At 34.2% G+C, this 20,588-nt stretch overlaps 2 protein-coding genes across 6 annotated transcripts; both read left to right on the forward strand.

Annotated features, from left to right (window-relative positions):
• Positions 1–143: 143 nt before the first annotated feature.
• On the forward strand, positions 144–3,775 carry cin (Molybdenum cofactor synthesis protein cinnamon). 3 transcript variants are annotated; one of them, XM_076519997.1, is made up of 12 exons: positions 144–196; positions 798–886; positions 1,044–1,195; positions 1,293–1,480; positions 1,562–1,769; positions 1,847–2,125; positions 2,217–2,283; positions 2,353–2,467; positions 2,540–2,815; positions 2,894–3,033; positions 3,120–3,307; positions 3,376–3,775. In XM_076519997.1, exons 2-12 carry the CDS (start codon positions 856–858, stop codon positions 3,616–3,618), a joined length of 1,887 nt encoding a protein of 628 aa, XP_076376112.1. In that variant the 5' UTR covers positions 144–196; positions 798–855; the 3' UTR covers positions 3,619–3,775. The 3 variants fall into 3 exon arrangements, with proteins under 3 accessions (XP_076376112.1, XP_076376111.1, XP_076376110.1); XM_076519996.1 differs by lacking the exon at positions 144–196 and adding an exon at positions 507–635; XM_076519995.1 differs by lacking the exon at positions 144–196 and adding an exon at positions 514–664.
• Positions 3,776–4,196: 421 nt separating this feature from the next.
• On the forward strand, positions 4,197–18,720 carry LOC143259124 (uncharacterized). Of its 3 annotated transcripts, none has more exons than XM_076519986.1 (12): positions 4,197–4,481; positions 5,278–7,720; positions 7,822–7,955; positions 8,248–8,383; positions 8,523–8,681; positions 8,808–8,946; positions 9,033–9,262; positions 9,394–9,716; positions 9,975–11,399; positions 11,578–11,737; positions 12,039–12,207; positions 12,493–18,720. In XM_076519986.1, exons 2-12 carry the CDS (start codon positions 5,422–5,424, stop codon positions 12,677–12,679), a joined length of 5,361 nt encoding a protein of 1,786 aa, XP_076376101.1. In that variant the 5' UTR covers positions 4,197–4,481; positions 5,278–5,421; the 3' UTR covers positions 12,680–18,720. The 3 variants fall into 3 exon arrangements, with proteins under 3 accessions (XP_076376101.1, XP_076376103.1, XP_076376102.1); XM_076519988.1 differs by having other exon boundaries at positions 9,045–9,262; XM_076519987.1 differs by lacking the exon at positions 4,197–4,481 and adding an exon at positions 4,565–4,835.
• Positions 18,721–20,588: the final 1,868 nt, after the last annotated feature.

Below are 20,588 nucleotides of genomic sequence, written 5' to 3' on the forward strand. Positions count from 1 at the left end.
AATACATTCCAGACCACCATTGGTAATACGCTAGAGCCAAACAGGATAATGAGAAAGCTTACCTCGGCCTCTCAAACGTCGTCTTGCTTCATTTGAATTGTACGATGGTATGAAGAGACTACTCTATAACACATGTGTACGTTACATGTTCATACTGTGTACCGCATGGTGCTCGTGGCGCTGTAGAACATTGGACGTATGTATCAGAATTTTACTTTAACTATTTCCGCACATGCGCATATACAATGTAAACAATAACAAGTTCATTTGTAATTAAAAATTCTATAACACAGTTTTTGAAGAAAATGAATTTATATTAATTATTTATATTTGTTATGCCTGCAATTTTTATTATGTACTAATGTAATTTAACGGTTTATAAACATAATCTGAAGTGTAAATATGTATTTTTTTTTCCTGTCCGTTACATTATTCCAAAACTTTCATATTTTATATTAAATCATCGTTTATAAATGAATAAGAAAATACATGTATGTATGTATGTTCATAGTAAAATGCATCGATGCATGAGCTGAGATCTGTATTGAGATCATGTGGATCTGTATTTTTATGGTTGGTAGCAATGAAAAATATTATTTTATGTCTTGTGACCATTCTTCAAAAAGAGAGCATCTGTACGTACTTGTATGCGCTTATGCGTATGGTAATATATATTTTATTGTTAAATTTAACAATTCAAATTTATATTTTGGATTTGTCGATTATCTTATATAACTCCCAATTATAATTAAATATAATCTATATTTGTGTTTCTAATGTGTTTGATGTTATTTCAGAATTATATAGTTCGACAAGATAAAAACAAGTTCGACATTGATAAAATAATAAGAAATTATGAATTCTATAAGGTTTGGAATATTGACGAGTATGTATATTGAGTCGTAAATTTGTTTACGACAGTTAAATATCAATTAATTTCTTTTTAATATTATTAAATTAATTTTCCTACAATATATTAGTATTTTGTTGCTAATTAATTGCATTTGTATTATTTAAAATGTTACATAATTTTCTTATTGTAGTTAGTGACAGCTGTTCTACTGGAGAAGCTGAAGACAAAAGTGGGCCTGAAATAGAAAATTTTATTAATAACAGTACGTCTGAAATTGGAAAAATTCTTAAAGGAGAGGTTTATTTTAAGGAGATTATCCCAGATTATGAATACACAATAATGGTATATATCCTGTTTTCTTTATTTGCAAATTTTTGTTTAATGTCTACTGATAAGAAGCCTAAAGATGTTAATATTATTATATATTTATCATTTATAGGAAAGTCTAAAACGTTGGAGTCAGAGCAGAAAAGTAGATGTTATTTTGACAATTGGTGGTACTGGATTTTCTAAAAGAGATGTGACTCCTGAAGCAACAAAACAAATTATTCAAAAAGAAGCTCCAGGTATTGCTATAGCAATGATAACTGCCAGTTTAAAAATCACTCCAATGGCTATGTTGTCTAGGTATTTTATATACAAGATGATATACATGTCAAATTAAAGCTGTATTTTATTATTAATAATTTTTTATTGCGCATCATTAAGAGCTGTATGTGGAATACGAGATAAGACATTAATTATAAATTTACCTGGGTCACCAAAAGCTGCTAAAGAATGCTTGAGCGTAATTGCTCCTGTCATACCTCATGCAATAGATTTGTTGAGAGATAATAAGAAAAAAATAAAAGATACACATGAAAATATACAAAATAGTTCTTCTGTTTGTGCACATAAATGTCAAGATGAAACATCTGTAAGTTAAAAATTTAAAATAAAAGAATATTAGAGTAACTTTTAGCACTAGTAATATGCATGAACAAATTTTGGTAGTTGTGCCTGGGGAATGTAGTAGGACGTAACAGAGAATCACCATATCCAATGATCTCTATGGAAGAGGCTGCGAAAATAATATGTCAAAGTACAGATCCATTAAAATCCACGTCAATAGTAAATGTAGATGAAGCTCATGGTAGAATATTGGGTAATGACTTAGAATCCAAATATGATTTACCACCATTTCGAGCATCTATTAAAGATGGCTATGCCGTGTTAGCAAATGATGGGAAAGGAAAGAGAAAAGTTTTAAGTGGGATAAAAGCTGGTGATCTTGTAAGTAATATTATTCTTTACTACATTTTTTTATTGTTACTGTTAATCATTTGAAATATTGGTATAAAATTTAAAATATGTGAATTTATAGGCAACTTCAATTAATCTGCAACCTGGGACATGTGTTAGAGTAAATACGGGTGCTCCAGTTCCGGATGGTAAATTATTACTTGCATTTCATAAAGATAATATTCTACATTTATTTTTCATGAATTATGTTAATATAGATGCGACAGCAGTTGTCCAAGTGGAAGACACTAAACTTATAGAAGGAACTTCTGATAATACAGAGGAAAAAGAAATTGAAATTATGACTGACGTAAAATTTGGACAAGATATTAGGTACTTTTATTTCTATTATGCTGTAATATTTAAGAAGTAATTCAATAATTTCATGTTCTAATCCCTGTTTAGACCTATTGGATGCGATATTATCAAAGGAGAATTGATTTTGAAAGCAGGAACAAAACTTGGTGCGGTAGAATTAGGTCTTCTCTCGGCTTGTGGTTATAAAGAAGTAACTGTTACTGATCTTCCTAAAGTTGGTGTGTTATCTACTGGAGATGAATTGCAATCTCCTGGAACAGATCTGTTGCCAGGACGTGTATATGATAGTAATAAGATTACGTTATTATCGATACTAAAGGAAAATGGTTTTTATCCCATAGATATGGGTATTGCGCAAGACGAGTAAGTTTTTTAATATAGAAGCCACAGGGCAGTATAATACTGACTCTCTTACTAAAATTCTATCTACAAACTCTATAGAGAAGCTGCAATGATATTCAAGATTAAACAAGCTTTACGACAAGTTGATGTCCTTATCACTACTGGTTCTGTATCAATGGGTGATAGAGATATGTTGAAACCTATACTTCAACACCATTTTAATGCAACAATACATTTTGGTATCTATGTTAATAGCACCTATTACTTATTAACTGTGCCTAATAATCAATTTTAATTAATTTTCTAATAATACTTTGTTATGTAGGACGCGTGAACATGAAACCTGGAAAACCAACAACATTTGCAACATGTTTATTTGAGGGTACGAAAAAATACTTTTTGTGCTTACCAGGTAATCCAGTATCTGCAACTGTTACTATGCATTTATTTGCATTACCGGTACTAAAGATATTATGTAAAGACAGTTCCTTGCCTACCCTTATAGAAGCTCAAGTATGTAATATTTGTATTCATCAAGGATTGTTAAATTGTATAATATTGAACGTATACATTCATTGCAGTTGACATCGTCTTACAATTTGGATCCGCGTCCTGAATATGCTAGAGCAATTGTAAAATGGAAGGAACCACGTGGATTACCAGTTGCTTATAGCACCGGAAATCAAATAAGTAGTAAACTACTTAATTGCAAACAAGCGAATGCATTGTTAATGCTACCGGCTCGTACCACTGAAAAACCTGAATTACATTCAGGAGACATAGTGAAAGCAATATTGTTTGGATTGCCACAATATTTAAATTAGAGAGACGTTGAATAAAGTGATATTGCTTTTTACTGTGAAAAGTAATATTTTGTTAATATATATTTTTGTACCAGTGGCAATGAAATGTTCCATGAATAATGTGCAATAATGTTATCAGATTTTTAAAATGGTTTCAAATATATTTGTTTATACATTATACGTACGTGTTAGAATTCAAACATCTTTTAAGTAATTAAATTATATTAACTAGAAGTAATAGCGAATCAATTATACATTTACACTCATCGAATAATTTACATTATAAAATGTAGTCCAAAATTACAAAATAAGAACGTCATCATTATTGATTTGTTCGCAGAAACAAATATTTTAATCAGAAAGGCTTTGCTCGTATGAAAATTTGTGTTCCCGTTGTTTTAATTTTCCTAATCTCATTAGTAATTTCTTTATGTCTGTTTTCTATTTTTGAACAAATTAAAAAAAAAAATCTTTATTCTCCTAGCGGCAGTGGAGTGAGTCCATCTAGCGGATATTTCCGAGAAAACGATAGAGTGCATATATGTACAGTGTATATACATGTACTTACTATGTATGTACATGTATTGGAAACGCAAAAGAAGAGAAGTGGGGGGGCGGCGCGAGGAAGAAAATGGCCGACAAGGCAACGGTAAAAGGGCAGGGACGTCGAGTGAGATACGTGTTTTGGGCGAAGGCAATGCAAAATCCGTGTTAAGCTTCGCAAACTTGGGCGAATAGCATTTGGGAAACAGTTGCGTTGTTGTTCCTTTTAGTGGTGCGTTTGAGTGGAAAGTCACCAGACTAGTCAACTGCATCAGTGTATTAATTTATCGTTTAAAAAAGCGTTCGCGGGCCGTGTGTAGGAACAAAAGGGTTCGCTAGAGGTAAACATAAATTATATATCGTTCTATATTTTTGTTTTATTTTTCGATTATACTTGCGATTCGTATATTAGAAATCACCTTTTTGAGGATATATCGCTCGTGGCTTTCGTAATATAGTACGAGCCTGGCAAAATTTCGTACGTGACAAATTCATCGATCAGTAGACTGAGTTTATGTTAGCCACTTGTGGCCATCTACGGATACATTTTAAAGGTATCCTGGTGTCCTTGTCCTTTTAATTTCTCTACGTACAACGTGAACACTGTTTTTTTTTTTGTGATAATTGGAGTAATCTTCCTCCAAGAAGAATAAAAGGGACATAAACGGACACATTGAAAGCCGAATTTCACTGATGTATGTTAAATGATGTGAACATTGAGATTTAAAGGGATCGATTTGTCAACAAGTCGATGAAAGTGCGCGCATCCAACTATCTCGATCGAAATTATATTTCATTTATTCGTTCTTGTGGAATTCGCTCGTCTGTTTCCTATAAAAAAGTATAGATCTTTTTTATTTTAGTCGTAGTTTAAGTATTAAAGGTATTTCGGTTTCACAAAACATTCGTGTCAATTTGTCCTTTTTCGGTATTCTCAAAAAGGAAAAGGAGAATAAATCAAATTATCTTAATTTTAAGAAAACATGAAATATTTTAAATACAGATATTTTGCTATTAATGTAATAATATTACTTTGAAAAGTAGGTTACTAAAGTAGTCCATTTTACATTTGCATGAAGTACATAAATTTTTATAATTCATGCCTAATGATGTTATATTTCCTTATATTATTTGCAGATATAGACAGCTTCAGTGGAAGTTACAGTACCTATCTAATTAAACTTTACAATGGCAGTTAGGTAGTCTTAATTGTTTGCTCAGGACTTTCGTCAACTATGAGCATATTTCTGTCAAACTGAAAATGTAAAGAAAAGAACTATAATGAAGACACAGAAAAAGGCGATGGTTGCCCGGAAGGCAACCAAAATGCCAACAATTGCTAAAAAACGTCGCTCATTTTTAGAGAAAGCTGTATCTGATGTGAGGAAAGAAAAAAAGCCTAAGAAGCTTGAGCCGATGGATGATGCCAAAAGGAAAGTAGATAGTGAAAAGAAAAAATCGGAGAAGGCTGAAGAAAAGAAGAAGATCGAAGATAAGAAGAAAATTGAAGATAAACGAAAAGAGAAATTTGAGAAGGTAGATGAAAAGAAAAAGTGTGCTAAAGATCAGGAGAGGAAATGCGATAAAATAGAAGAAAAAAGATTGGAGAAGGTAGAAGAAAAAGTCACTGATGAGTGTACTTATGATATAACAGAAAAAAAGAAAGTACAAAAGATAGAGGAGAAAACAAAACTTGAGAAACAGTTAATAGAAAGTAAGAAAAAGGTCGAAAAAATGGAAGAGAAAAAGAAAAGTGGTAAACTTGAGGAGGAAAGTACAGAAGATCAAATAAATCTTTCAAATGTTTCAGAAGAGAATAATTTACATGAAGAAAAGTTAGATACTGTTTGTTCCATTACTAAGAAAAAATGCAAAGATGACAAGAAGAAAGATGGGAAACCAGTAAAGTCAGACTTCAAAGAAAATATAAAGATTTCTGTGATAAAAGACAAAAAGTCAGAATGCAAAAAACTTCTAGAGAAAGGTACAATAAGTAGCAAAGGTTCTTTAACACGAACAAAAAAGAGTTCTAAAACAAGATCATTGCAAAAGAAAGGTATTTCTAGAAAGACTGTTTTAACAAAAAAGTCACATCTATCAGTAGTTCAGAAACTGGTAGATAAGAAGATTAAGATAAACAAGTTAATAAAAGACGAAGAAACATCAATAAGTGAAGAAGATGATACAATGAAGAAAGCAAAGAAGAAAAGTGTTAATGTTTCTAAAGGTAAAGTCATGCAAGAGAAAAAACCAAAGTTAAGGAAGCATATGAAAGCTAAGTTGCCTTTGAAAAATAGTAAAATAAGCACTGCATTAAAAAAAGATGATAAGCTTAAAACACTGGTAGAGAAAGTTGTACCTAAAAAGAAAATGGATATAAAAGAAATTGAGAAACCATTAAATGAACAGAAGAAGGTTGTAAGTAAAGATGATTTGAATGAAGAAATTAAACTAAAAGATATAAAAAGTGAAGTAGAAGAAAGTAAAGATATTGATAAAAATGGTAAGGAAGAACTATCACCATCGAAATTATCAGACATTAAAAAACCTGTAAAAAGTAATCCAAAGCTTGGTAAAAAAATGAAAAAGAAGGTTATAAAAGCACAAACAGAGAGCACTAATCAAATACTTTCTTCTTCTGAAGAGACATCTTCCGAAGAATCGTTTAAGCAGATCAAAGTTGGCGAAGATAGTCCAAGTGATAGTGTTACTTCTAAACAAGAACACACTGATAGTGAAGATGTAACAGAAACTAATTTAAAACAGGAAGCAGTTAATAGTGATAACTTAAGTAGCAATGCTTTGTCATCAGATTCAGAAAATGAAAGTAATGATGAAATAAAGAAAAGCAAACAGAAAGAGATTAAGAAAAAAGAAAGAGCTAGTTCACCATCTGATGAACCTGTTCGACGAATGAGATTATTTGGTTTCTGGAGTGGACCAAAAAGACATAGAGTGGCTTCTTTAAATGCATTGGCTAAAGTACATTGTTTATATGAAAATGAAACTGGTGGTGTGTACCTTGGTGGTTTCTGTAAACCAAAACCTGAAAAAGAGAAACAGAAGAAAGCTAAAGAAGAAAAAGAAGAACCAGTTCGTAAGGAGAAGGAAAAGAAAGTAGAAAGTAAAGGAGAAGAAAATATTCCAAAAAGGAAACTCCGTAACGTTCCAGGTTTACGGGGAAAGCACTGGGATATGATAGAGAGTTCTTCATCATCATCTTCTTCTGAGGATGATTGTGAACAGGAAAAAAGTGTAGAATACACTAAGAAAAAAACAATTAAACGAAGAAAGAGAAATGAAGAAGTAATGGATTTGAAAGATATGGTTGTTTGTAAAAGAATGGCAAGTCTTAATGCTACTGCAATTTTGGCTGCTTCATATTCGGATGAGAAAAATCGTTGCAGTAGCAGTTCTGATTCCTCTAGTGAATCGGAGGTAGAAATTATTAAAAAACGAAAACAAAATGATTCTGATATTGACAAGCGAAAATCAAGGCAAAACTCAGACCAGGATGAAGTACTAAAACCATCCAACAAACTTGTTATTGTTAATCAGGATACAGATGTTACTATTACTGGTACTATATCTATTTGCATTAGTTATATATATATATATATATATATATATTTATCTTTGCATGTATTTATAATTTATTATGGTAAATAATTTTGTTCATAGGTGTTTATGTTAATCAAACTCGATCCACGCATCATGAAGGGTTTTGTAGCATTGCTGGTATGCAGTATAGAATAAGTTCAACCAGTCACACTCAAACTGCAGCTACTGCAGTTGCTACTGAACTTCATGAGCAGGTGAGGTGTTTTCATTGAAATAGTAAAATTTTTAATGTATAGTTAAGTAATTAAAATATACAGTAAATTCTCCCTAATTTCTTTTTCTCAGCTTGTAAACAAAAATAGATAACCTGGGAAGAGGAGATACGATTATTTGATTGCACCTCGTTTTTATAATTGTTGACAATCGGCAACTATAAAAGTGAGCCGCGAATTGTCTAATTTTGTTTACAAGCTGAAGGCAAATTGGGAAGAATTTACTATATTTTTATGATTGTTAAATTGTTGAATGTTTATTTTTCTGTAATAGCAAAAGTTGGAACAACCTTGCAAGTCATATACACCATTAGGTGCATTATCATCAATGCAACCACCTGGTAGTCAGGGCAATCATCCAAATATGTCACCGAGGAGACATTCAGCATTCTCAGCTCCACACCAACATGGTAAATTAATTATAATTTCCTTTTATAAATATAGCTATTATATTCTGCAAATTAAAATTTTTTAAAATCTTTCTGTAACATTTTTAAATAAACAATTTCCATATAGTTTCTTGAAACTCTGAATGTTTTAAATTATTAGGGTATTATCAGCCGGCTGGTCCACTGATACAGCACCCACCAACTTTGCCACCAATAAAAGGACCACCTCCAGAACCAACTCCTACGCCTCCCCAAAATTCTGAAGGTTCAGATGATTTGGTAGCAACTTCAACAACTTCCGGTGGAACTAGTAGTACAGGTATAAATACATAGTTTATCAATGTTATTACACACACACGCATGCGTAAAATAATCAAAAGAGAATACAAGGAAACCAGAAATAAAAAATGTTTTTAACAATCAATTATCCAATGTCCTATTTCAGGAGGTGGATTCTATAGGGCATATTGTCCTCAATACTATGGTACACCGCCACAATATGCAGATTTGTGTTATCCCTCAGCCTACTCTCATCCACATGCTCATCCACCACCTTACTATAAATATGCACCAACTTATAGAAGGTACTACAAATTCATTCTTACTGATGTTACAATTTGGAGAAACCATAGTAACAAAAGTTCATTTTTTTTAACTTGCCTTATAAAAGGTATATTTTCAGGCAGTATTATGGATATCAAGAATCTAGTGGAGGTGGTGGTCCTGGAAGTGGTGCTACCGCAGGTGGTCCAGCAGTCGTCGACTATCAACCACCTCCGCCTCCACCTGGTGAATATCCTTTACCCCCATACTATGGAGCATATCCGCCACCTCCTCCACCACCTCCACCTCCACCTAATCCAGCATATCTGCATTCTCAAGGAAGACCCTTTTTAGATCGTAAGTATAACAATTACTTGTCTCTGTATCTTGTCTCTGTATCTTGTCTCTGTATCTTGTATAGGTCTCTGAATCTGTATGTTGCAAGCAGTAATATGGATTAGATATAAATATTTAATCATTTATTTTAGATGCAGCCTTCCAGAGTTGTCCATGCCCGATGCAATCTTGTCCAAAAAACGTGGATACTGGGCCCCTTATTGGTAATGGTAAGGGAGCGCCAGTGGTATCGGGGACCGGTCTGTCATTGCCGCCCAGTGCTTTGGTAGGTCCGCCCTCGCCGGCGAGGGGGCTAGCCGGGCTAGCGCCGCCTCACGGTGCCAATGCCTGGGATACGGATCGCGTCCAACTGAACACACATCGCAACCTGAATCAGAACCAACCTTCGGCGCCTCCTTCTCATAACTTAGTCGGTGGACATAATCGCACTCAAAACTCGGACTGCAAAGACAAGGTCTGATATTACTTTTTCACTTTCTAAAAGGATTTTTGGTTATTATGTAGAATATAAGGGTACATCTTCACTGACTTCAATGATCTTGAAATGTGATGTTAGGTTGGAATGTTTAGAACGTCGATCTTGAAAACATATTTTAAGGTCATCGAAACTAGTCAAGTGTCTCCTTATTCTGCATAACTAATTTTTGTTACAGATTTTAATTTCAACTTTCCATGTTATGCAATAACTTTAACATGTTTAATGCTCTTCCAGAATGAGAAGAATTCTATGGAGGATAAGTTGCAAAAGTGTGGGTGTCAGAAACATGCCTGTACATCAACGTGTGAAGTTAAAATGGAAAATCTTTCTCCTACTGAGAAATTGTCGGTGACAACGTGTCCAAGTAACAAGTTTCACACATTCAAGTTAGAAAATAACAATGTGAAGTGCGAATCTTGTAGTGTAGAAATGGGTGATAACTTGACTTGTGTCGCAAATTGTAATGTCAAGTGCGAATCAGATTACAAGTGCGATATAATGAAATGTGAGCAATGCATGAAAGAGGGACAAATGGCTATTCTAGAGATCGACAAAGATTCGGGTATATTATTAGATGATAAATTGGATGCAGATCCCGATGTTAAAGAGGAGTTGAACGATGTTGTTGTGATTGAGAATGAAAATTGGAAAAAGCCAGATTATGAACCAACGGTACAAGAAACCATTGAGGAACCTTCAGAGAAAGAAAGTATAGAAAAAACAGAAGTGGAAGAAGAACAACCTAAATGTCAAAAGGTGTCAAAGAGAAAATTGTCTTTAGATAGTTTATCAGATAGTAGAAAGAAAAGGAAAGTGAGCAAAAGAACTCTTTCTGTTGGTTCTTCACAAGATTTAACTAATAGTGATTTTTCATCTAAAATTTCTATACCAATCTTATCTCTGATCAAACAGGTTGATACTAACAATGATGTATGCATTTCAAAGAAAAAGCAACCTAAGAAAGATATTCAGAGTCAAAAGCGAAAAGTTGATAGAGATTCTTCTTGCGAAATTGTACCGAAAAAGTCAAAGACTTCTAAACAAAGTACAAGTAATAATATCCCAAATTGCTTTAAACACGCAGTCAGCGATAATTCTATCATGGAGACTATTAACAACGTTATACAAAAAAGTTTGCAAATGACTCAGAAAAAAGATCGCAAGAACAAGAATATAGGAAAGTCTGAAAAGACAAAGAAAGAAGGGAATCTGTTAATTACAGTGAAGAAGGTAGTTAAAAAAGTTGATGTAGCAAAAAATATAGTATCTCAGAAATTATCAAAAGTAATTTCAAAAAGCGGTCATTCTAAAAGTAAAACTGACACACGGATAAAATTAAAGGCGCACGATAGAAGTAGAGGTAAAGGGAAAAGTAAATCCAAAGTTCAGGAAACGAAAAAAGATAACGGTAAAAAGCACGAGAGTACAACAAAATCTAAATTAAAAACTATTAATGAGACTATTAAAAAGCCAGCCCTGATTAAGAAGAAACGGAAAAGCACGAAGAAAGCATATGTAAAAAAGTCAACTACCAAAGTCGAAGAATGCATAGTAGGAAATGAAAATTTATTGCTAACTAGGAAAACATTTTTAAAACCCAAGTGGAGTAATGGATGGAGTTGGGAAGGGGATCCGTTTGAAGCCAAAGTTTATTTAACGGTATATGCATGTTTATAATTTATTTTTAGCTGTTCAAAATCGCAGAAAAGTTACAGTATTTTAATAAATCTTTTGTTGTCAAAAACCTTGATCCTGAACAGCCAAAAGTGTTTGATATAATTACGGTGTAAACGATACTAAGCAGATTGAGTTAATTATGTTCTTATTTATTTTTCAGAACGAAGAATCGGCTATACGTCGATGTTACGCGAGTATGAAACACGAAAGTGGCGATGTGTTACGACCTCGTGACTGTGTTTTATTAAAGAGTGGTCCACGAAAAGCTGATTTGCCGTTTGTAGCGAAAATTGCCGCGTTATGGGAAAATCCAGACGACGGTATATTTTTATATGTGATACTTTTTTTTTGCAACAGTGCTGTCCATGAAAGGAGCAAATTACTACAATTTTTAATAAAGTAAACGTCTTTTAACGGCGGATACAGGAGAAAAATTTAGCTTTTGTTATTTGTTTAAGAAATACATTTTTCTGTCAAATTTCATAATAATTTGTAGTTTGCACCTCAAGAGTAGATTCCTAAGGGAATATTAATTAAGTGTAAAATCAGAAAAATCTGGGCGGCACTGTATTGTACTTTTGAAGGAATACTGATAGGGTAAAGGCAAGCATTTTGTTATAGGCGAAATGATGTTTTCCTTGTTGTGGTACTATAGACCAGAACATACTGAGCAAGGTAGAACTCAATACGACACCGAGGACGAGGTGTTCGCTTCTCGGCATCGGGATGCAAACAGTGTTGCTTGTATAGAAGATAAATGTTATATTTTGACATTCAATGAATATTGTCGGTGAGTTGGCATTTTTTAAAAATAATCCCACGTAACATTCTATATACTGATGATGACTTAACAGTTTTTTAACCGTTAAAGGAAAAATTGAAAACTTCTCAGTAGCTAAAGTGTTAATATTGATTTAGCAAAATTTATAAGAAATGAACGAAGATTTTACTGTTGCTAATACTTATAGACATCAATACGAAAAAATCAGTTAGTAATAATAAAACAATCCTCAATGCCTCTCGATGCCAATGTTGTAGTGTTGTTGAGCGTTCCGAATTTTAATATAATTTACAGGTACCGTAAAAATTTACGAAGAATCGAGGAGGGATTAGAGAGTCCTGGTTTAATAGTTCCACCGGGAGATCAACTATATCCACGAGAGAATCGACAGCCTCCGATACCAGTATCCTCGGATATGGTTCTGTTTTGTCGACGCGTCTACGATTACCGTGGCAAAAAACTTGTTAAGAATCCTGGATGACTCGACTTTTTATAAAACGCTTTGAACAGGAACCAATGGAATGCACAAAGTTTGCAGTATAAATTGAAACTGGACGTAGGTCTCCCTTCAAGCGTAACTGCACGTTATCAATTTATTTTTATTTGGAGAAGTCTATCTTCATTTTCTGAGTGAATTTTAAAGCTTTATATACATATATATACATATACAAATACAGCATATATATATATACATATATAAGTAACATTTTATAGACTTAGATTTACTTTTGTTATGATAACAGATTACGGCAGAATTATACATTTTTTTAGTTGCATATCTCATGTGTACTCTACACATCCATTTATATATTTCAATCTACGTAAAGTCTTGTGTTTGAAAAGAACTTAAAAAAGCTTCTAGATTATAATAGTCACAGCAAAAAATGAATTTTCAAGTTCATTAAAATGTAACAAAAAAAGAAAGGAGTATTGTTTTAAACTCGTGTGTAATCTTATAAAATAGACATTGCTTCTTTACTCATTTTCTACGTTTCTAACTTGCAATTTAAGAAAAGTTATAATAAATTATTTAATTAATTCAGATGGGAAACATCTCGAAACTCATATCTCCGTATCAATGCAATGAAAAATAGCATAAAAATATGTAGGACACGCTTCGTAGCACCGGAACATGATCGCGAATTTGTCTCTGTCGACAACGTTCTTGTTAAAAAAGTGATCCTTGGACGAGGGTTCAATAATTGTCTACCGAATAGCAAACGACACGATCATTGTTTCGTCAATACGGGTTGTTTTATCGCGAGCGCAACACGTTTTTAGGGAGATAATAGAATTTGACAATTTTATAGAGAGAATCATATTTTTTGTGAGATAGTATTTATAACACTTAAATGAATATTTTTCACATTGGAGATACAAATACGTATATGCTATGTATCATGGCGCCCTTCTTGGAGGGGACCTTCGAACAGTTTCAAGGTAGAAATCAAATGCCTGGGGTACTCGACCATTTAGCGAAAATAGTAACGTATGCGATGTGTTCTGCGGACAAATACAAGCTGATAAGAGCAAGGTGAATTCGATTGCGACATGAGAACACTTCCATTGTATTGCGGTGGTTCATGAGACCCATGCACATGCATTATTCTAATAACGCATAAGTAACGTAAGTTTCATTTCTAATAGCAACCGTTAACAACGGAGTGTCGCGAAATGGAATTGATTCGATGGAAATTTTACTGGATCAGTATGTTTTGCGTACCAGAAAATCTTTCTTAGAAACCAAAACAAATTCTGCAATACATATATTAGAATCAATGAAAGAATCGACTTGTATGATAGTAGAGATCGAATTTATTAGCAAGAATTAGTTTTAATTGCTTCGTCTCTTATTTAAAAATAATGTTAAAACCTTATGAAATATAACATTGGAGAAAATATTTATCATTGTGTACATAGCAATTTTTAGCACGTGAGATATGTTTTGTACAAAATACTAATTACAACAGAAATGCATAGTATATGCTTGATCCTATTGTTGCCCAATTCGTATTTGAGCTATAAGCCTTCAGCTTAACGGTGTTCGCGTATTTTTCAATATGCTATTAAAAAAGATTAAATGATAAAATAAAGACCAACCCAAGAATGTCTTTGTGGTGCAGTTTTCTCTTTACTTCTTCGGTATAAATATTCTACTAACCTTTTTTAAGTCTGTAATTCTCAGTATATAATATTTATATCGCTATAAACAATTTATCCTATTACTGGAATTATTTTATTCTAAGTATTCTTATTAAACCTATTATTGTTATCACTTTTGTCAATTATATGCTACTACTTTGCATGTAGTGGAATAATGGAGTCGTAGAAATCTATTAAATCGTGTTACATATTAACAGCCGTAATTAAATCTCAACATTTACTTTTCACAACCTCACGATAACTATTTGTCAAACGAATTACATCGCAAGTGACGTGTACGCTACAAATTGTATACTTTCATTGATTCTGCTATAATTCGAATTGAACAGAATTGCTATATTACAGAATATATTTGATTATTCCTTTCGTTGCAGATTTATACCATTAATTTATTTTCCCGGCGCTTCTGAACAAAGTCGAATTTTATCGAATATATTGAGTCCTTGATGGTAACAGTTTGATCTATTCATAAGGATAATTCACATTTATTGTATGGGATGAAATTGTATCCTTCATGCTTCTTTTTTTATCTTTCTTTTCCAATGAATTTTTGTTTTAACTACGACACCGGAATGGCGGCGATTCGATTGTTTAGATAGCGTTTACGTTCTAACCCGTCACACTTTGTACTATCTCTCTTCTAACGAACACACTTGCTTTATTTAACTTCTCGAGAATCACAATCTCTATTCTATTAGGAAGGAATGTGGTTGTATGATATAATCCCTTGTATCTTCATCATTTCGAGTCACATATTATTCATTAGCGCATAGTTAATGTATCGCATCGTAGTATGCCAAAAAATGGAGAAGGAAGAAACGTATTCGCGAAGTACGTAAAAACCTTACGTTAGCCAATAATATAATTATATTACACGAGGATTTACGATAATGAGTAGAAACCTTAGGACGTAATTATTTTTACTGAAATTCCAAATAAGATAAACGTCGACGTATATTTTTGATTATTTGTTGAGTGGCGGGTGTTTTGTTAGAAATTATATTATTTAAAATTAATATATTGATGATACGATTATTATTTAATATCTAATATATTGGACATAGACGCTAAGTTATTTCCGATAGAACGAAATATTATATGTAGCATAGGTAGGGGGAAAAAGGGGAGTGCGCCCGTGATTGTTCCTGTCTGTGTATGCGTGTGTGCGATGCGAGAAAAAGAAAAACAGAGTAATAACGACAAGTCGTTGAAGCGGAAAAATAAACGAACAAAAAAAAAGAAACAAACGACGAGACAAGGAAAAGATAATTGAAAAATTACGAAGCGGGTTCATATGTTTAAAGAGACAGCAAGGAAGGCAAGAGTGTAGAGCAAGAATACCGAAACGTCTTCTCATTTTTCAAAATGTTTTCTTGGCGATTTAATATATTTTATATTTATTAATTTATAACGATCGATTATATAATACGAGCGATACGTCTCCTCTAAGGAAAATCTTGTTAGTATTACCTACGTCGATACGTGGATGGAAAATCGTGTGCGAGCATCGTCGTGCGCCGTGTATTTAAAAATTTCAGAAGAAAATGGAAACAAAAATCCATTGTGTTTATCTATGTCTAGCGCGTGATCGTAGCGCGCGATCAAATAGGGGGGGGGGGGGGTACGACGATACATTTGGCGGCGCATGTAGATCCATTACACCATTGTCGCGACCTATTACAAATAGTTTTGTATTCATTTTTATCGCATAAGTGGGATCGCATCACGTGTGCGACTACGATGCGCCGATGCATTTTATCGAGGCGGACGAGCTGCCGCAGCGCGTATAGATATCGTGTAATTCGCATTTTCTGTGTAATTAATAAGCGCGGTCTACGCACCGCGATCAATCGCGTTTTCTTCGACGGTTAGGGAGAGCGAAAACGACGGCTGCTTCTCTTCGTGGCGCGGATGAAGCGAAAGTCCGAGAGACACACACACACACACACTCCAACGATGGTTAATATGGGAACATTGCACAAAAAGAACTCTGCATATCCTCTGTTCATTATGGTACGCGACCGACGAACACCTCTCCATCGAGCGTATTCTGATGTTTCACGGTTCAAAGGCTGTAGGACGCGACCGGGTGTGAGAAAGATGTGCATCACGGCTTTTAAGGATGGGTATGCGTATCGAAATGGGTCCGGACATCGGGACGATCGTCGAACAATGGTTTTCTTGATATTTTACTTGACAAGAGGGAGAAAGTTCGAAAATCAATCGTGAACGAGTCGTCTTTACAGCCGATTCGAAGAAGTTATATCGATAACGAATTGTTGTTAACGTCTCGTTTCTCAGCGGTTGGCCCGACAAATTTCATTACTTGTAGTTCAACTTTCTCTCGTGTTACCGTGAACCACCATTAGTAAGAACATAGCGTTCCTCCTTCTTGGGGGTGAATATAAGTCATTCTCTCAGAAGAAACTGAGAAACATTTTAAGCTGTAGTGTTGTGCATACATTTACGTATGTTGAGGGTTCATGAATTTTTATATTAAAAGTATAATTATCAATCCTCGGACGGCAGCGGTTGGGTCCGCGCGGACTCAGCTTTTCTATAGAGCTCCATCTGACTTCTCACTTTTTCCAGTTGACTTTAAGTTATTAGTCGTGTATTTATATCGTGTTGGTACAGTACGCTACCGTTCGAAGATCATTTGCTCGATGAACAATGAGATTTGCTCTTTCAGTACAGAAAATGTGCGAACAGATGTTTGAACTTTTATACTCTTGAAATTACCGACAAAACAACTGCGAATACTGCAGCTGCCGAACAAATATTTTTGAGTGGTAATGTACACACCAAAAGTTGGTCGAAAAATGAAATGGATCATCTGAATAGGCATTTTCGCCTATGAAGTCGCGAAAATCGTCCGCTGTTCGAGGGTTGACGAAGTTATGAAATGAAGCACATGCTCGGAGTGTTCTAATTTACAGTGATTAGCAAACGAAAACGGTTCTCATTCCCACGAATAATTAGTGAAATGAACGTACACCGCTCTCGGCGAGTAGAATGTCTAGAAATAAGAACAAGTGTTGTAATATATCTTTATCAATTTGGATACGCAGATTCATGTCTGGAATCCCTGAGAAATACTTTCTTTTTACACTGTGTACGTTTCGTGCGCGCGCGCGACAAGCTCTTGGGAGTTTTCGTGCACGCTTCAATAAAAGAGAAAAACAGAAAAAAGCGTAGAACTTCCATTTCGTGAACGATTTATCCAGTGGACTTTTCATCGGCCGGGCTAGTAGATTTCCGGCGGTGACTCTTCGCGCGGGTTTTTCGCGCGTTCGAAAACAGAGATGCTCGACCGTCTGGTGATGATGACATTGCCTTCGTTATCTTAAGCTTTTTGTGAACCTGTACGAGGGCTGATAATAGAAATACTAAGAATTCTTGTCTGGCATCAAAGGTTTTATACATATAATGCATACCAGCCGATCGCCAACAGTCTCCTCTGAAGTAATCGTCCACCGATAATTAAACTGTAGGTCATTATGCGAACAGGTTGTAAATACAGGGTGGTCCAACTAAAGGTAATCACCTAAATATCTTCTTCAGTTGTGTTATGTAAGAAGTATTTTGTTTGCAATATGGCGGAAATGAATTTCGTATTTGATTTTAATGTTAGGAGTTTAAAGTCACTTTAAGGCCATGTCATTAACATTTTTTGAAAGCATTTTAATGTATCCAATAGAGTGAATTGCTTGTTTGGAATTTACATCTGAGAGATGAAGAGGATAACGAACTAAACAATTTTTCTTTAGCTAAAAGACGAGAGACATCAAAAGGAACTGTTGGACGATTGGTATAGATATACGCTACCACTTAAAAATATTTGATCATTTACGATTTAAAGAGAAAAAGAAATAGAAAAACATTGATCTATATTATTTTCAGTCATTCTTTTATTTTTATTACTCACACACACAGCCGCACGAGCTAATTTTGCATTCAAATTTAAGGACTTACCTGTTTTGAACACTTTTCGCTAAATATTGTTTTTCGCCTAAGTAGTGATCGAATATTTTTAAACGGTAGCAAGATAGCCGGTTCAGAAAGTTTTCGGAATTCTTTCATTATAGAAAAATGTATTACACGATTGCTATTTAGATCTTGTTTCTTTCAATTTAGTTTCTCTGTAGTTACACACATCCTTGAACGATCACGATGCTTCAGCAATATTACAAGCGATTTCTTTGACACCTATTCTTATATTTTCGTCGTTTTTGGCCGATGCATATAGCTGCACGGGGAGATACTATTTTAAAGGATCTAATACATTGTTAATTGTAATGATATTATTCATTTTCACATAATAAAGAAATTCTGCTACCTTTCTGTACCTACAACGAATCAGACGTTCTATTTGAAAGGAAAATTCGTAACAGTTTCTTATCATCCTTCTGTACATTGTGAACATGCATGCCTCTCGTGTTTTTCCACGTTATTATTGCAGATTTTTGTGCATTTACAGTACCTCTTTACACGTTACCATTAGCATACCGAAGCCTCTAATACTATATAAAACTGTGCTCTTTTCGATGAAATCTGGTGTGTCCTAAGAGAACCTAAAATTAAGCAGCATCCAAGGATTCCGACTGTTTCATCTGTATTATCTTTTGAGGTATGCGTTAGTTCCCATTTAACGTGTCTCACGGTCTGTTAGAAAAGTCTTCGTGCACTGTTCAGAACGAAATAACTATTTGAAGATTGGACCAAACAGCTTCAGTTTTTTTAGGTGTTAGAAGAATTAGTTTACTGAACGATGTGTAAAAAGATTTTTAATAAAACGGTAATTGATCGGAACTGTGAAGACAATCGTAGTTTCTTACATTTCTCCATCTAATTTTTTACTGCAACCCTTGATCCCGTAACCGATTTCGATACAATTTTCAGCATGTATGTTAACTTTGGAATGAGATCAGTTAAAACAGCTGCGGAAACGGTCTCTACCATTTTCTTCGCAATTCTAACCAATTTAACCAAATATTGTTGAACATCAAACCTGTTTAGTTTAGAAGTAACACCATTTTCTTGATCACTGTTTAGGGAATTGTTGCTAGCATTTGGTACAAATTGTCGACCGATGTTTGGCAAGACAGATCGAACGGAACAACAACGCAAAGGAGAAAGAGCAAACAACGTCCGTAGGCGCTTAATTTAGTTTTACAAATACTTTTTAATATTCATTACTTGCGAGTTCATAAAAACGAATGAAAAGCGCAAAGAAGCTAATTATACATTATGAAAATGCCGAGGGTATGTTTTACTGCCATAAATAATATTAAGGGTAGATCCGGATAAGTTATGGAAATTACGACGGAAGGTAAGTATACGGTTGTATTTCGCTAATATATGGTATACCTGTTGAAAAACATACATACTTGTTCCAGATGTTTGCAGACTTCAAGTGTCTTCAAACAACAATTAATTATGCGAAATTAGACAATATCGGAAACATCAAATATTAATACTCCGTGTGTATTGCAACATTTTTTGCGTGATGCATAAGTAATATAATTACAAGCCATAGATTATAATTACTAATAGCATGAAATGGTAATTTCTTTTGGAGTCATTACTTGAAAGAATATTTGCAAGAACTGTATAATAAAAGTTTCATAAAAACCTGTTGTTTCAGGACGTGTTTTAAAAAGTAACCGTTGACTCTTTCGATCCTCTATATTTATGCTCCTTTTCGACAAAGCATACTGATTAAAAATCTTATTAGTGACCTGTTGGTAGACAAAATGTTAACAAATGCGCGCAATGTTCACCATACTGAAGTGTTTGCACATAAAACTTTTCGAAAAGTTCGAAGCTGGCGGAGAAAATGTTACACGGGCACAGAATGTAAAGCGATACCGCTTTGGGGGCTTTAGCACTTAGGACGCCGTTACTCCATTTTGGAAAACTTTATACAGGTTGTAACATGGTACATAAGAAAAAAGTTCAGCGTATCGTATGCTACGTACGGCGCCGGAAGTTCGCTGAAAGAAGTCCGGGAAGAAGAAAAATGCTAAACAAAAAACGGCACCGAGGTCTCGGATCGGTGGTCATTTGCCGGTCGTTCTAAAGTTTTAATCCGGAGCGAGAGGTCTAAGCCGAAAAGCCTGAAGTCGAGGACGTCATCACGCTCGCTCGTGCTCGCCTAGCTGCTCCTTCAGATTACATTAATTCGATTAACGAATGCCGCTTATCGTTCACGCCCGTGATCCTAC

This window comes from Megalopta genalis, chromosome 3 (genome assembly GCF_051020955.1).
Source record: "Megalopta genalis isolate 19385.01 chromosome 3, iyMegGena1_principal, whole genome shotgun sequence".
NCBI lineage: Eukaryota > Metazoa > Arthropoda > Insecta > Hymenoptera > Halictidae > Megalopta > Megalopta genalis.

What these genes read in the sequence shown, in the direction of transcription:
- LOC143259124 (XM_076519986.1), top strand. Translation starts at nt 5,422, where the DNA reads ATGAAGACACAGAAAAAGGCGATGGTTGCCCGGAAGGCAACCAAAATG. An exon ending in CGGTGGAACTAGTAGTACAG is followed by an intron (nt 8,682 to 8,807) that starts GTATAAATACAT and finishes GTCCTATTTCAG; the next exon opens with GAGGTGGATTCTATAGGGCA. An exon ending in ACTCGGACTGCAAAGACAAG is followed by an intron (nt 9,717 to 9,974) that starts GTCTGATATTAC and finishes ATGCTCTTCCAG; the next exon opens with AATGAGAAGAATTCTATGGA.
- cin (XM_076519997.1), top strand. Translation starts at nt 856, where the DNA reads ATGAATTCTATAAGGTTTGGAATATTGACGA. An exon ending in TAATGCAACAATACATTTTG is followed by an intron (nt 3,034 to 3,119) that starts GTATCTATGTTA and finishes TTTGTTATGTAG; the next exon opens with GACGCGTGAACATGAAACCT. An exon ending in CTACCCTTATAGAAGCTCAA is followed by an intron (nt 3,308 to 3,375) that starts GTATGTAATATT and finishes CATTCATTGCAG; the next exon opens with TTGACATCGTCTTACAATTT.